Source organism: Podarcis melisellensis (genome assembly GCF_964234715.1).
Source record: "Podarcis melisellensis genome assembly, chromosome: 6".
In the NCBI taxonomy this organism is placed as follows: domain Eukaryota; kingdom Metazoa; phylum Chordata; class Lepidosauria; order Squamata; family Lacertidae; genus Podarcis; species Podarcis melisellensis.
The window spans coordinates 97,758,089-97,774,384 of record NC_138538.1 but is presented as its reverse complement, the minus strand read 5'-3'; the positions used below and the strand labels follow the sequence as shown (position 1 = coordinate 97,774,384).

The 16,296-nt window shown below is 43.4% G+C and overlaps 1 protein-coding gene across 2 annotated transcripts in view; it reads right to left on the bottom strand.

Annotated features, from left to right (window-relative positions):
• Positions 1-16,296, bottom strand: part of SMG7 (SMG7 nonsense mediated mRNA decay factor) — a 60,970-nt gene that overhangs the window by 8,722 nt on the left and 35,952 nt on the right. Inside the window, exons 13-18 of one of the 2 annotated variants that reach the window (XM_081915043.1) lie at positions 14,877-14,996; positions 12,862-13,294; positions 8,791-8,935; positions 7,558-7,955; positions 6,127-6,501; positions 3,469-3,618 (exon numbers count right to left, since the gene is read on the bottom strand). In XM_081915043.1, coding sequence (XP_081771169.1) covers positions 3,469-3,618; positions 6,127-6,501; positions 7,558-7,955; positions 8,791-8,935; positions 12,862-13,294; positions 14,877-14,996 — 1,621 coding nt within the window. The remainder of the gene's footprint in view (positions 1-3,468; positions 3,619-6,126; positions 6,502-7,557; positions 7,956-8,790; positions 8,936-12,861; positions 13,295-14,876; positions 14,997-16,296) is intronic. The other variant, XM_081915044.1, reaches the window with a different exon arrangement.

Here is a 16,296-nt window from a genome sequence, read left to right as displayed (position 1 = left end):
CTAAAATTATCTGGTAGCAAACCAATGCAAACATTTGCTGGCATGTGTACCTTGCAACCCAGAACAGACTGAGAATTTTGCTAATGAACTAGATTTAAACATTGACTTTGACAGTCACTCTGGTCAGTTAGTAGTAGTAGTAGTAGTAGTAGTAGTAGTAGTAATAATAATAATAATAATATTTTTTATTTATACCCCGCCCTCCCCAGCCAAGACCAGGCTCAGGGCGGCTAACAACCAATAATAAAAACAAGTTGATTAAAATACAATTTAAAAAACAAGATTAAAATACAACATTAAAACATTAGGATGCAGCTTCTTCACAGGAGGAGAAAGGAAAAAGAAAGAGGGGGAGGGAATCAAATTAGCTCCAAGCCAAAGGCCAGGCGGACAACTTTGTCTTACAGGCCCTGTGGAAAGAAATCAGATCCCGCAGGACCCTGGTCTCATGAGACAGAGCGTTCCACCAGGCTGGAGCCAGTGTTGAAAAGGCTCTGGCTCTGGTTGAGGCTAATCTAATTTCCTTAGGGCCCGGGACCATTAGGGTGTTGCTATTTATGGACCTTGAGGCTCTCCGTGGGGCATACCAGGAGAGGTGGTCCCGTAGGTACGAGGGTCCTAGGCCGTGAAGGGCTTGAAAGGTCAAAAGCAGCACCTTAAATCTGACCCTGTACTCCACCGGGAGCCAATGCAGCTGGAAAAGCACTGGGTGAATATGCTCCCATGGCAGAGACCCCGTGAGGAGCCTCGCTGCAGCATTCTGCACCTGCTGGAGCTTCTGGGACAGCTTCAAGGGCAGCCCTGCGTAGAGCGAATTACAGTAGTCAAGAGTTAGGCACTCTTTCTACACCTCGTAGGCAAAAATCACCTTGGCTTGTGTAGGGTTCAGCTCAGGTCATTGAAGGAACTGGGAAGGTAGCTGAAGTAATACCAAAACTAAATGAATGCTACATGGAGAACTATTTACTAAGTTGAACAATTCAATATTACTCATCCAAGTTGGTACCTTGCTGGTGTGATATACCAGTACCTGAAGCTTCAGAAGACACCACTATACCTTAACACTAAAGACAGAGTAGGAATGTGTGGGTTTATGTGGCAGAATCTCTATAGGCAGTATATTTTGTGTAGGTAGAAATAAAGGATCAAGTATATAATCCAAGCAGAGATGACTTCCCTTTTATAACTTCAGTTAAACAAATGTCCTGGACTAATACATTTGGTGCTTATGAATGTTAGAAACCTGTTTTTAGTACAAATCAAGCATTTTATACATGGGCCACCTCACCTTCCCAGAAATCAAAAGCCTTGAGCCACACTTGAAGTACAGTTTATTCACCCACAGTATCCCCACTCAAATGTTCAGGTTCTTTGTAGCCCTCATTGTGCTAATCCACACAACCACCTTGTGTGGAAGGATCATTGTTAACCCCATTTTTAGAGGGTAGGAACCAATGCTGAAAGACAACGACCTGCTCAACTGATGAATGCCAATTAAATGTAACGTTCCCTCACACCCCCTCAAGTACTAAAGAGTAATTCCTTGTTAGTGATGTTTTGTGTGGCAGAAATAATGCTGACAACATCTCTGAGCTGGCCCAAACATGGGCAGCAGCATTGCACACTGGCACTGCATCCCCAAGTGCTGGCTGCTGTGGAAAAGACTGGCTCAGGCCAATCCATGAAGATGAGGAGCATGGCTTGGGACTTATTTTGGCATAGGAGCTGTAATGTTTCAACTGGCCTACAGTTCATGGCCACAGATATTTGGTCAATGTCTTCAAGAATCCTCTGGGCTACAACGACACTTGCCAAAATTCCCATTTGGCACCTTGGAGAAGCATTTCAACAGACCAATTAACAGGAAAAGAGAAGTTTCATCAAGTGCCTATCCTCCTAGTTACAGAGAACAGAGTAGATACAGTGGTACCTCGCAAGACGAATGCCTCGCAAGACTAAAGAGTTTTCTGTTTTTTGAGTTGTTCCGCAAGACAAATTTCCCTATGGGCTTGCTTCGCAAGACGAAACGTCTTGCGAGTTCTTGCGAGTTTGTTTCCTTTTTCTTAAAGCCGCTAAGCCGCTAATAGCCGTGCTTCACAAGACGAAAAAACCGCAAGACGAAGAGACTCGCGGAACGGATTAATTTCGTCTTGCGAGGCACCACTGTACTTCCCAGATGTGATCAAAATGGTCTTATTCCCTTGGTTTCCATAATGCATGGGTGAGAAACCTGAGGACCTCCAGATTTTGTTGGACTACAATCAGGCCCAATAGTCAACGGACTATGATGGTTGGGCCTGAGGGGAGCTGGAGTTCAACAACATCAAAAGAGCCACAGCCTGCTCATCCCCACCATAACACAAGCAAGCCTACCTTTGTAGTATGTTTGTGCCCGCGGCTTTTTTATATATATAAAAAAACAAGCCTTAGAATTTCACCCAAGGTAAAAAAAGATAAAAGCCCCTAAAACCCATTATCTTTTCCCTCAGAAGGATACTATATTGAACATGTTACTATCTTATTATACATTCAATAATACATTCAACTCTTCCTGTCAGACAAGTGTGTGAATACCATATGGTACATTAACATTTATATTTTGACACTTGACAACAAGGCATCTAGAGGTTAGGCTACACGGATACTTGATCTTATGCTTATATAGGCAGAGGTAACTTGCACAGACCTATACACCATCAATGGGCTCAATGAATGTGTGGGCCCCATAAGTTAATTGCTGAAGTTGCCTGGTGATCCTTCAAACAAGGGATTAATGGTCCACATGCAACCTGTGGCATATATTTTTGCACAGGTGTGCAGGGTAATGTATTCCAGTATCAAAACCCACCAAGCACCTGCAAAACTGAAAATTTGTTTCTCAGTTTCAGTCTCCAACCTCCCATATAGATACAAGCTTATTCATTCGTATTATAAAAGAGAAATGATACAGTTTTGTACGAGACAGTAACTCAACCTGGAATTTCTCAGGAAGGCAAGAGATCAGGATTTGGGTCATCTAGAGTTACCGCTTTTTGATTCTGAGACTGTACCTGCTTAAGAGCTCTGGAACAGGAGCTGAGTCAACTGGAACAGCTTCTCCTGCTCCCTCACGGTGGAGTAGGCCTAGAAAGTCAAGGTAATTCCAAACAAGAAGTACCACAAGGGAGAAGTTTACTAACAGCCCCTCTCTCTTCCAGAGCTTTTAAGGTCTCAGTTGCTGGGTAAGAAAATAGCAATCCTAGGATTGATAAAAGTATTACAGCTATGTTAAAGCTACTTCCTCTTAGCTGATATCTATGATCCTGAGCATATGAGCTCTGCTTATTTAAATTTCCCCTTAACAACTATTTCAGGAAGGGACATGGATTTCATGTGTCCTACTGACCTTTCAGGGAAACGGAATATATATAAAAAAAAAGATATGCCAAAATTAGAATGAGAAGCAGCAGAATTAAGTCAAATACATACAAAGAGGCTTCGTCCAGGAAGAGAGGCGAGAGGACCCAGCAGAGCTGGGTAAAGATCAGGAGGATTAGAGAAAATCAGCTCTTCCTCCTCCTCCAAGGCAGCCAGACTCTTTAACAGGTCCGGAGGAAGCAGAGGGGAGCTCTTGGGGTCCTAGTGACAGAAAGGAGCACAGTGAGATGCAGCAAGGAAAGAAGCGAAAGCAAGACTAGCAGCAGGTAGGCAAGGAGTCTACAGGAATAGAAGGGGGCCCAGCAGTAACGCAAAGCAGAGAAAGGGAATGCAAGGAAAGGTATGCCAGCATGCAAAAGCAGCTTAAAGAGAGAACAGAGCGGGGGCACAAGAAAATCAAGGGGAGAAAGAGAAAAATTGAGTCAAACAAGTCTGTGTGTGTTTGTTTTAGGAGCAGCTCTGCTACCCACTAAGTTTGAATCTGCATACAGCAAAAATTACTGGGATCTTCTTTGGGAGAATGTGATCTCCACTACTGCAGCAATAAATATGTGGAGAATTAATGCATTTTGTTCTTCAATGTTCCAATATCTTAGTAGCTTCATTAATTGTAGTTAGAACCAAAATGTCCCTGTATGCAGTTCCTGATCATGTGCTCATGATCAGAGCCGGATGAACTACAAGCAGGTTTCATCATCTACACCATGGAATCTGGGCTTTAAAAATTATTACACAAGCAAGTTTCAAGAATTTGTTGGAGGTTGTGCAGAATGACAGCATATTCAGGGATCTGGTGTTTTGCTCCCTTTTGTGGATAACTACTACTTCTATCTTGACCTGTCTACATCAGTACCATTTTCTCCATGAATCGCCCATTGCTCAACATTGCTCCTTGCCAAATGCCTCAAATGTGGCATGAGGTCCACACTGAAGGACAGGGAGACTAACCTAAAATTACAGAATTAGATACCCAGGCATATAAAATGCTATTGTTTGGGCCACCTTCTTGAAGACAGCCACGGGGCTCTGTGGTGGCCTTGTAAAGTGTTCCCAGTGAGCTCTATGAGTTCTGTTTTATTCTTTGAAATCTGGCCTTCCTACCTCTGCGTCTTTGCACATACAACCTGAACTCCAGGTTCGTTCTACAGGATGAAATTATAGGCAGAGATTAGCTATAATGGCATTTGCTTAGCTGAAGGCACAATCAAGGCAACAAATATCAAAAGAGGACACAAAAAGGAGGCTCTTTGTCTTCTAACCTTTGGTAGCATTGCAGCACACCACACCAGGGCTTTCTTACAGCCAGCATCTATCAGGATTAAGTTATCAGTGTACTCAGAGATGCAACTGGTCTGCTCAAACAGAACATTGTCTCAATAGATCTGTGGTGCTAAAGACTGCTGCTAAAGACAATTTTATTTAAAAAAAGAGGAAGGGGGTTTGTGCATTGATCATTCCATGAACGTGAGAAACAATGTCAAAGCAAGAGCAAGAGCTGCTGCTTGCTTCAGAGTTGCCAAAGATTAAGTCAAGGCCATTTCTAAAAGCAAATAGGGTATTTATACTGTCATTTGGTTTCTGGTCTGCAGAGAAGCCTGCAGACAACTGGCAAGCAAAGTGTGAATTCCTCTATCCAACCCTTTTTAATACAGGCCTTGACTGGAAAGGACCAAGTGCCCTATCAACACCGGCCAAGTGCTGGGCCTCTTCCACCTTTTCACAAGTTCCAGCTTTCTGGCAGCATCTACTTTGCCCCCTTAAGTGTCACTTGTCTTTCTTCTTCCATCTCCTTCCTCCCAGACTGTGCCAAGAGCCAGCACTGCCAGAGGGAATTACTACATTTGCTTTTCTCTAGTTATACTTGGGTGATATCTAACAATTCAAATCATGCAGGTTCTCTGTGATAAAATTTGAAAAGCCTCAACAAATTGTGTTGATTTGTAAAGTTCTGGCAGAAATCCATGCTCAAACTGGACTTTACAGCTTTCCCAAGATAATATTCAAGTGCACATCCCTTGCCCAGATGACTTCCCCAGGGTTCCATCCTAGTGGCAGACAAACATGTGGGTGTGGGGGAGATTATGAGCTTTACGTTGGTTATTTGATATTACAGTTTCAGCAGCATCTTAAAAAAAATGTACTGTGGTTCTTATTTTGTACCTCACAATATAAAAACATGTGTACATTATATACCCTTGATCTTGACGGCTGGGAAGAGGATGATTGAAGCTGCACTCTTGTTGGGCGAGGAAGGAGCCATTGCAGTCACTACCAGCGGTCTACTGCCTAGACAGGGTGGGGGGGTTTCTTGCTTGCGGCTCCTGCCCCACACACCATCCCTCGCTCTGTGTGCGTGTGTGTACATGTGTAGATAGCTTGAAAAGTTGAGTAGGTTGTTTTGGTTTGTCAGTGTTATCTTAAAAATGATGCTAAACCAAGTTAGTTGATTTTTTTAAAAAGTGCTTTTGGAATGCATTTAGGTTTTTTTAAAAACCTAATAGAATCAACAACCTAGAGATTAATCTGTTTTTACTCACTGGTAATCCTGTGAATCACCACAAACTGCTGCATTGAAAGCAACTTCCTCTGAAGTTACAGTGTTTCTTGCCTATGAGTGATAGGAGGAGCTAAACACACTTGAAGACATCTATCACTCAAAGGAGAACCACTTTCCTTTTCCTGAAGATCATCAATTAATCACACATTTACCTCAAAACCCATCCTAGGCACTGGATCCTGCTCTGGGCGGAAGACTCCTGGCTGACGTTTCCCTCTGCGGTCCATGTTAGCTTGCTGCTGCGCCATCATGATGCGGTTATCAGCCATGCCATAGGAGTCCCAGTAAAATTCTGGCCCCTTGACCTCTGAGGGATTCTGGTTATATGGCTCCATGGGGAAAGGCTTCATCTTCTTCTCCAGAGGCTGCTGCTGTTGCAGGAGGGGAGGCTGCATGGACTGTTCAAACAGTTTTAGGGGGTCTTGGCCCTGAAGATAGTAGGGCTGCTTCACAGGCATGATCTTCCCCAACGGGCCTTGGACCTGAGGAGGATTCCAGAGCTGCTTGGAGGAGTCTGCCTGGGAATACTGAAGTGTTCAGCACAATTCATTATGCAAAACTGGAGAGCATCTGACTAATTTAGGTTTCTAGCTACCAAGAGACCAACCGTGGCAAGCTGCATATTCTCTTTCTGCCAAAAACAGCCTGCAATTTTGTTTCTCTGCTTTGGAGTTGATTAGCTGATTGAACCCCTTGACTTGATGAAGTAGATTCCGCAAGCAACATTGCACAGAAAAATACTATTGGTTCCTCACTGTCCAAAAAGGCCTGCTACACTCTCTAATCTGCACCACCTGATCTGAGAGCACAACATGCCACCACCTGATCATGTGCTATGTACTTGAGCAATGTACTTGAGCTGCACATTCTGTGCCACTGAGCTGCAAAGCTTATGGCTTTCATTTTGAGACACTCGTGTTCCAGAGAAAATCCAAGGAAATGTTTCAGAACCCACACAACAGGTGAACCTTCCAACATGAGGCTTCATCTGTTATTAAAGGGAAATTCCCTCCCAGATGCAAGGGGCATAATACTAGATAAATAATATAAGTAACTAAATACTTTTAATTAATAATTCTAATGATATAACAATAATCATATATGATAAAAACAACAGTACAGTGCTTTTAAGTGCTCACATGTGATCTACAGTTGTAAACCTTACAGAAACTCTGTAAGGTTATTAAAGCTATAGGAACCCTAATATTCAAAAGGCTAGCCACCCCAAATTTAAAAGGAGCTTCAGGGAAAGCTTCGGTCAAACTTAAAAGGATTAAAAGCTGTTCTTCTTTCAGGCACTTTTGGGCAGAGAGGGGGAGCCTTCAAAGTAGTAACAGTAAGTCCACAGGCTCCTGCACTGCTCCCCTGTCCCCACAATGCAGTTAGGCTCCTACTTTATTTGTACTCTCTCCCCATCTACTTGCCCATTCCTTCTCTCCATCCTTGCTTGCACCTTTCCATCAGAGCTACTCTTATCTGAGCAAAGAACCTGCACTTCCTTGACCAAAAACCAGATTTTCACCTACAGATGCACTCTAGCCCAGATTGGGTAACTCTGGGACTTTCTTCTCCTTAAGGCTCACCTGCTGGAATCCGGAGTGGTGTGGAGGACTCTTCCCTAAGGCCTGAACAGCTTTTGTAGGGGACTGTTGTTGCTGCTGCTGTTGCTGCTGCTGGGCCAGAGCCTGGACCTGCAACTGGCTTGCAGACTGTGCTGTTGCCTGAGCTGGTAAGGATGCAAGGGACTGTTGAGAAGGGGATGGTGCCTGAGGTCCCTGGTTCATTGGGCCTGGTCCAGAGGGCCGCTGCTGGCTGTAAGGAATGTGGGATTGTTTCCCAGCTTGCACCTGGTTTCCTGCAGGTGAATGAGCTGCAGATTGAAGAAAGGTTCCTGGGACAGAAACGCCACCTGGGAAAGTATATCCTGAGCCCATAGGGAAAGCCACAGGAGGGGGGATAACATAGGTGGGAGGTGGGAAGCCTGGGAAAAAGAAAAGAAAGACAGACATTTTTTTTAAAAAAAGGAAACTACTTTTCCACGCATGGAATGCTTAGGGGGCTCTTCAAATGTTACTTCCTGTCTCCTCTTCCAGGATTCTCCCCTGTGAATGGGCCTTTGGCTCCTCCCTGGTCCCACTCTTTCCAGATTTAAGGAGACCCACATTCAAAATCAGCATCTGATTCAGCCATTTATTAAGCCATTCATCTCTGCAGTAAGAGAAGTTGGGGGGGCACGTATACAAGCAAGCCTTCAGCTCCAGTTCCAACCCCTTTTGGGGAAGGATTCCAGGATGGAGTGGGGTGCCACATCCTCTCAGACCCACAGTGATGGCTTTCATCTTCGCAGATGTATACTACACACAAAGCAAACACTTTGTCACATTATGGGCTGCCTGTTCTGCACATTACTTTTTCAAACACCAAGATTAATATCTGTGACAAAAAGGTAAGCTTTTCATGACAGCAGAATTGTCTTTTCCATCATAGGTATGCACATTGAGAATATTGTGTGTGAGGTGGCTTTCCACACTGTGCACCTGTGGCAGAAAACACACACGTGCTATTATCTAGACATTGCAGAGATATCATTACTATGCACCTGGGTATAGATCATGCAATATAGTACAGTGCTAGGCATCTATCATGCCCACACCCACTTGTGTTCCACTTAAAGGAAGTCAGAGCATTTTTACAAAGAAACCTTTTCTGTTTTATTTTCCTACATAGAAAAAGATAGGTGGAAGGCATCAGCACACAACATCATGAGTTTTAAACAAGGATAGATATGATTTTAATACAGAGCACATGGCTTTTACCTGGCCGGCTAGGAAGAGGAGGGAAAGCTCCTGGGTGATGGATGGGTATGAACTGGGAGTTGCTGGCCTGGTTGGGAGACTGAGTGACTGGCGTTTTCCTAGCTTCAGACACGGGAGTCTTCCTCAACTCAGTCTGGGATTTTACCTAGGAAGGCAAGCCATTTAAACATTAATATTACCTGTCCACACCTTCTTATGGTAAAACTAAAGCATGATTACAAGGCATTGATTCTTTCCAAGTACTTCTAGTTCCCTCTTTGCTATACAGAAGGGACCCAAAATTGCTGGGTTTCCCTGATAGTCAAGCCAAAATTTGTGGCCACCCTCAAAACTCAGTATGAGGTCCAGGCCAATCCCCCTCCCCTATCCTCTCCCACTTAGAGCTAGGGTTGCAAGGCAATGCTGGGAATCCAGCCCTGGCCCTTCTCTCCACAGTGGAGATGCAGAGGACTAGGACCTTCCTTCAGATCTGCACTCCCAAGGCACTAGGAGGGCCTCAGAAACAGAGTCAAAACAAACCCCTGGCTTCCTTCCAATCCTGGGAAGGGGAACATGATAGGGGAAGGATTTGTCCCAGTAGTTTTGCTCACAGCTACAGAGCATGTGAAACTAGAAGGACAAAACTCACCTCCACTCCCTACTGCCAGATAGTCTGGGTTCCATGAATGTAAATTCCAGTCTATTTGTCTGAGAAACAGGAGATAAGCTCAGCTTTCAAAAGATAGCTAAAACACCTTTACTTTCCTGCTCTGGCACAAACTGACCTGTGTGTCGTGTGCATTTTACATATAAATCTATTATGCAAGGGTTTTTAAAAGATCACTTTAGATTGCAACCCTACACTCACTTACTTGGGAGTAAGCTCCACTGAACACAATAGGGACATTTCTCATTGAAATACATTTTTATTACAGAATTAGTGCTAACTGTTTCTGTACGCCGAAAACAAATGACAAGGAGTATTTTGTAGCAGTTTCAGCATGCTAGAGGCCATATAAAATAATATACCACCACTGAATGTGCATGAAGAGGAGTATTAAAATGCAAAGGTAGTGTGAGCCAACAATTAACAATATTTTTTTAAGAAAAGGTTTTTCAGCATTCATCCAACCACTGGATTTTTTTCTTTTTTTACTCTACTTCCAATGAAGTGTAACAAATCTCTAACTAGAAACATCATGTCTCTGCAAGGAATGTAAGCTTCAATCAGGCTTGGCTTAGGTATCCCCAACCTTTTCAGACCTAGGACTCACTTTTGACTCAAAGATGCATTTGGGGACCCATTTCCTTTTTAACCATATATTTGCATGATAGTAGAGTCTCTGTTGTGAACCACCTTGGATCAGGCCACAATCCACTAGTGGGTCTCAACTCACCAGCTGAAGAACGGTTGTTTATACAATACTGTGGGTGTAGAAGTGCTGACCTTAAGGGGGGAATTGCACTCATCTGCCACATCTGCTAGGCATGTCAGATGTTTACATGCTAGGTACAATTTTTTGTACATTATGCATGTTGGGATTTTATGCCTGCAAGCTCCATATAAATGTTACAATAGGGACACGGGGGGTGCTGTGGTCTAAACCACAGAGCCTCTTGAGCTTGCAGGTCGCAATTTGAGTCCGCGCGATGGGGTGAGCTCCTGTTGCTTTGGCCCAGCTCCTGCCAACCTAGCAGTTTGAAAACATACCAATTCGAGTAGATACATAGGTACTACTGCAGTGGTAAGATAAATGGCATTTCTGTGTGCTTTGGCACGTGTCACGGTGTTCCATGTGCCACAGTGGTTTAATCATGCTTGCCACATGACCCAGAAAGCTGTCTGCAGACAAACACTGGCTCCCTCAGCCTGAAAGAGGAGATGAGCACTGCATCCTATAGTCAAATTCGACTGGAATTAACCATCCAGGGGTCCTTTACCTATAAATGTTACATCTAATATGGGCTTTCTCAAACTTGGGTCCCCAGATATTGTTGGACTACAACTCCCATCATACCTAGGCTAGCAGGTCCTGTGGTAAAGGATGATGGGTGTTGTAGTTCTCATCATCTGGGGACTCAAGTTTGAGAAAGGCTGATCTAAGACAAGGAAGCCTGCCGGGCCCACCAGCAGGACAGGTGGGTTCTGGGGTTGAGCATGATCCTGCTTCTGCACTGAACACAGCCTCTACAGTACAAATGGCACGGGCCATAGAATGAAGTTAGTGTCTAATCCTCACTGCCTTGTATTAATACAAACTCCATTTCTTTCACCATCAGCTGCAGGCTCAAAAGTGACAGATCTGTTATATTGAGACTGAGGGAAAGTCATTAATGTTACTTTTTTATAAGCCACTTAGCCAATAAATAGCAGAATCAAGTGGCTGAACAGGAGAATTTGAAGATTAAGGAGGAATCATCAGGGTTCTTAGCTAGAGATTAAATAAAATACTCAGATACCAAAGGATTGCTAAATGGTTTAAGATTAATGCTAAACTTACATCTCCCTGCATTACAATATTATTTCCTTGAGGACATAGGTATGTTGCAGTGTTCCTTTTATGGCAATACTTTGATTGTGGTCCTTTCACCTCTTGCCTCAAATGTTGGCCTATGACTCAGCCCTTTCAAGTGGTGCTACTCCCTGTGCACCCAGAAAAAAGGGAGGTACTGACCCACCTGAGTTTCCCTTCTTCTTGTAAAAATGTTTGAAGGAGCAGGTGAAGGAGCAGTATCACTTTTTCTGGGTGCAAGGAAAAAAATCACTCGAAAAGGACCACAGGCCAGCATTTGAGACAAGAGATGAAAGGAAAAAACTCCTCAAAATACATTTAAGAGGTTCTAGTTTCAGCCTGACAAGTAATTCCCCAAATTTACTAGCCCACAGTATTTTTTATTCACCTGTTAATCATTCTTTTATTTCACAAATTTATTGTACACAATAAGGAAAGAAAAAAGAGGAATTGTCTTCCAGTTGACGAAGTCTTCACGTGAGCAGGCAAGAGGCCATTTACAAGCCGCCTTAATTCCGATATGCTTTCCTTTGAATAACCAAGTCATTTAAAAAAAAACAGGGAGAATGAGACTAGACAAGTTTCTACCTCTTGTCCTTCTCTAGAACACTGAAAGAACTGTCTTAACCTAACCCTCTTTAAATATGGAAGTTAAAACACTTCCTCAATTGTCAGAAAAGTGATGAAAAGATACAAACAAATATAACTGGTGCCGAAGCAATTTACTGTTGAAAAGGTCAAAAATATTTTTGGAAACTAAGAGGGCAGTTGAAGACTAACTCTTCAATAGCTACAGCTACAGCAATAGCTACAGTTTCAGCATTAACAAAGCATCATAGAGGACTAAAACGGAAAACTGATTAAAGCTATTCTTTTGTTGGTGTGGGAAGGAGAAGACTATACCAAAGAACAAATACCAAAAGAATTCATGTCTATCAGCCTTATCAATCAATGAATGCCAAAGAACATCAACAGTGATGCTGAATGATGAAAGAAGTTGGCAGTGGTTAAAGAATAAAATAAAATCCCACTGTAATATAGTACAATTCACAAATTACCCTCCTAATGAGGGACCACACTTGCAGAAGCCTCTCTATGCCTGTAGCGTCTACTGCCAGTACAGACAGCCAACGTAGAAGAGACTCATTCTAATTCTATCCCCAGCTTCTGTTAAGGAAAGAACTGCAGTGCACTTACTAGATCCCCCTCCCAAATGAAACAAGAGCAGCCAACTTCAGAAAGAACCAAAGCAGCTGTTTCCTTTGGTCCCTTCTGTCAATATGTGAGGTGGTGTTTTAAGGGTAAGTGGGCAGCAATTATTTCCCTGGCAGAAGTGAAGAGCAAGGTGAAGGGGGGGGGGGTCCGGTTGTCTGAAATTGTGGTAACCAAATGATGGCTCAGGGACCCTTCCTTCCATCCTCACTGAGAGTGTAACATGTGAATCACCTTGTTTAATCTCCAAATAAAGGTCATCGATCTTGCTATAGCATGAAGAGGCCTGCACAGATTTGCAAGACCAACTAATTCAAATGACCACATGACAAATTTCACTGGGATGATACCATGCAAAAACTCTCACCTGCACCGCTACATTCTGCTTCCCTGCTTCCTGCATCTTTTCCATGCCACATTTCTTGATCTCATTCTTCCTCTTGTTGTTGTTGTCCTTCTTCCCATCATTTTTATTGGCTGTTATTCCTTTACTATAATCCCTTCTTTCCCTACCCACTTCCTTAGTCAGATAGTTTCGGCCTTGCTCCCTGTTTACCTCTCGAGGTTTAATGTTCTCTTTGAATGTCACCATTGGCTTATCTCCTGCATCACAGCTGCTGCTCAGGTTTCGACCTGTTGACAGCACTGACTTAAGTCCTGGGCTCCCGTCTGCAAACTGTGGCTCTGCTGCTTCCTGCAGAATGTGACTCTGTTTCAATTCACTATAGTCATCAAGCAGCAATTCTGGGATCTCTGTCAAAAACAGAAGTTTCCCAATCTCATTTTCACATTGGATCAGCCTTTAACAGAAAGACAAAAGGAATTGACACATTAGTGATTAAATCTTCAGGTACAAGCCAACCATCTCATGCACAAAATTAAATAGAAATTACCATATTTTTCGCCCTATAGGACGCACCGGCCCATAGGACGCACCTAGATTTTTTTTGGGGGGGGGAGGAAATAAGGAGGGAAAATTATTCCCCACCCCAGGCACGGGGCTGGGGCTGGGGAAGTCTGAGCGGGCTTCTCCCCGCCCCCCGCCTCCAAACCACGTCGGGAGACAGCGGGATGGTGCGCTGCGCCTCCCCGCTGTCCCCCGAGCTTGCGGGGCTGGCGGTGGGGCTCTCCTGAAGCCTGGAGAGTGAGAGGGGTCGGTGCGCACCATTTTTGAAGGGCGGGGGTCGGTGCGCTTCATTTTTGAAGGGGAAAAAGTGTGTCCTATAGGGCGAAAAATACGGTAAATAGAAAGCAAGCATACAAGCTTTCTGATGTCAGACACAGTTTCTGTGAATTGAGGTGACACAAAGGGAGAGATGAGCAAGCAGTTTGTACTCTTAGTCAGTGAGTTAGCCTAAGAAGGAAGCTTTTAAAGCAGCCAGGGAGACCACCTCACCCACTTTGGCCTATTGATACAAGGAGGCTCCTTTGACCAGAGAGAGGTGGTGGAATATTGGCTAAATCCTTCAGGTTACCACCTTAAGTTCAAATGTGGGTTGAGTTCCAACATTTGTGATTAGGAAAACTGTACTATACCACTTCAATTCAGTTTTCAAACTTGCAACAGAGCAATGAAGCCACTCCTCACACCGTTACTGCTAACATTGTTGGCCTGCTCTGTGACAACTAACAGGAAGACGCCCATCATTACAATACTTCAATGTGGTTCCCAGGTCCTTTCAAATGCAACAGGCTAATAAAAATTTAGCGACTGGGGGAGACAAATGATAATTTCGCGGACTTATTTGCGTGGCCAGGAGTATTTTGGGGATTGATGAAGACTCAAGGAATCTCATCCAATTTTAATGCTCAAGCCTGTGTCACTGTTCCCACCCCACCCCCAAACTTAATTTTCCTAAGCCTCCACAAAACGGAGAAAAGATGAGTGAGGTTGAATCAAGTCTAAAAAACTTAATACAGAGCACAAAACTTCAGTTTTCACCTTGGAGAAAAAGCATTTAAAATGTATAGCAAAAAGTCAACAATGAAACTAGCCTAGGTCAGAGAGGATTCCGCAACATTAATCCAGGTCTGCCACTTCTGTGTGCATGAAAGTTATGCAGATTACATTACTGACTTCAAATTAAAACATATAACTTAAGTTCCGCCCTAGTGATTCAATGTAGATTTCCAGCACTGTATTAAGTGCCAAGCAAGCTGCCCACACCTTTAAAAATTGAAGTGTTTAAAATAATGTACATTTTTTGTAACTACCATGTTGCCACACATTCCTTAAACTGTGTTAAAAATAGTGTCAGACCGCACATCTTCATTTAAGCTCCAATAATGTTCAACTCATGTCAATAGCAACAAGCAGCAGCAGCAGCAGAGAAGAATATGATGCACGGAAGTGATGGGCGATGCCAGCAGCTGTGCAGATACCTTGGCTGGTTGTCAGCAATCCATTTGCCTGTGAAGATCAGGCGCTGCTGCCGTATTCGCCGGTGCTGCCCTTCTTTGTCTCCTGAAATCCCCTGATGGCCTTTCGAGAAATCCAAGTTCCTAGTTGTTGCCATAAACAAAGAATAGAAGTCGGATTGAAATGGAAGGGCAGGCACAAGGAGATGTATGCAAGACCAAACTAAGTTGGTGGAGCTTAAATGAGAATTCTGATAGATTTATTTTCAGTCTGTATACCAACCTGAGAAGGTTAGAATGCTATTTAAAGGTAGTTTGTAACAGTGTTTCACAGATAAATATCAACACAATATGTTTCTATGTTTCACAGCAGAGGGCAAAATCTCCAGCTATATATAAAACCTTGTCTCTTCTTTTAAGATTGCAAGTCTGTTGAAGTAGGGGCCTGTGAAATCTGTCCTTTGTAAAGGATCATATATACAGATGGCGCTAGAGAAACAAACAAAACAATTCACTTCCCTTAAAAAGGTAAGATCCCTTACACCCGATTCCTAAATCTGTTTACCTCCAGGTGGGTAAGCTTAGCATTGCAGTATAAAGGCCTGGCCAGATGTTACCATCCCCCAGAGGGCGATGGTAACACAAGGGCAGATCAGGAGTGGACTTTGGGTCCTTGTATTTCTTATCCCGCAATTAACTAGAGAAATCTGGTGTTTATTTGAACACAGACTATTCCTGGTACTGCACTGCAGAATAGAAATCACCCCAAGTTCACTTGGTACTTCCTCCTATTGTGACAGGAGCAAGGGAGAGTGCATGATCCCAATATTTGCTTCTAACCTGCCCTTAGAAAACTCTGAGGGCAAAGAAGTGTCTGAAAGCCCCCAATGTCTGAGCTGGTAACAGAGAGGGCCAGATTTGCCCCAAAGGCCACCAATTGTTAACCCCCACTTTTCAGTTAACTTTCAGACTCTTGTTGCATCAAAGTTCCAGTGTCTCATCCTTGTTCCTGTCCTCCATGTCTTCTCCATGCTAACAATAAATATCAAAACATGAAAATACACGAGACAGTATTTTGGAATTTTTCCTGAGATATAATCCAAAATAAAAAGCTGTCATGAATGCATTTAAATGCACACTTGGATATCTCAAGCTATTATAGTGACTCTCCTAGACTAATGATAATAATGCCTTTATTGTCAATGTACAACCTGTGTACAATGAAATTAACCAAGCCTCCCCCCCTTCCCCACAAACACTCATGCAGGGGAGACCTGCAGCTATTGAAGTGATTGTGGGAACTGCATTGCCAAACCAAAGTCTCTATTGGGCTGGAAGAGAGGTATCTTTCTATGACAAATGGAATCACACTGCCTAAATTCTCCTCCTTTTCTCACATTAGCTTCCAAACAGCAAGATTATCAATGTAACCCGTCACAAACAA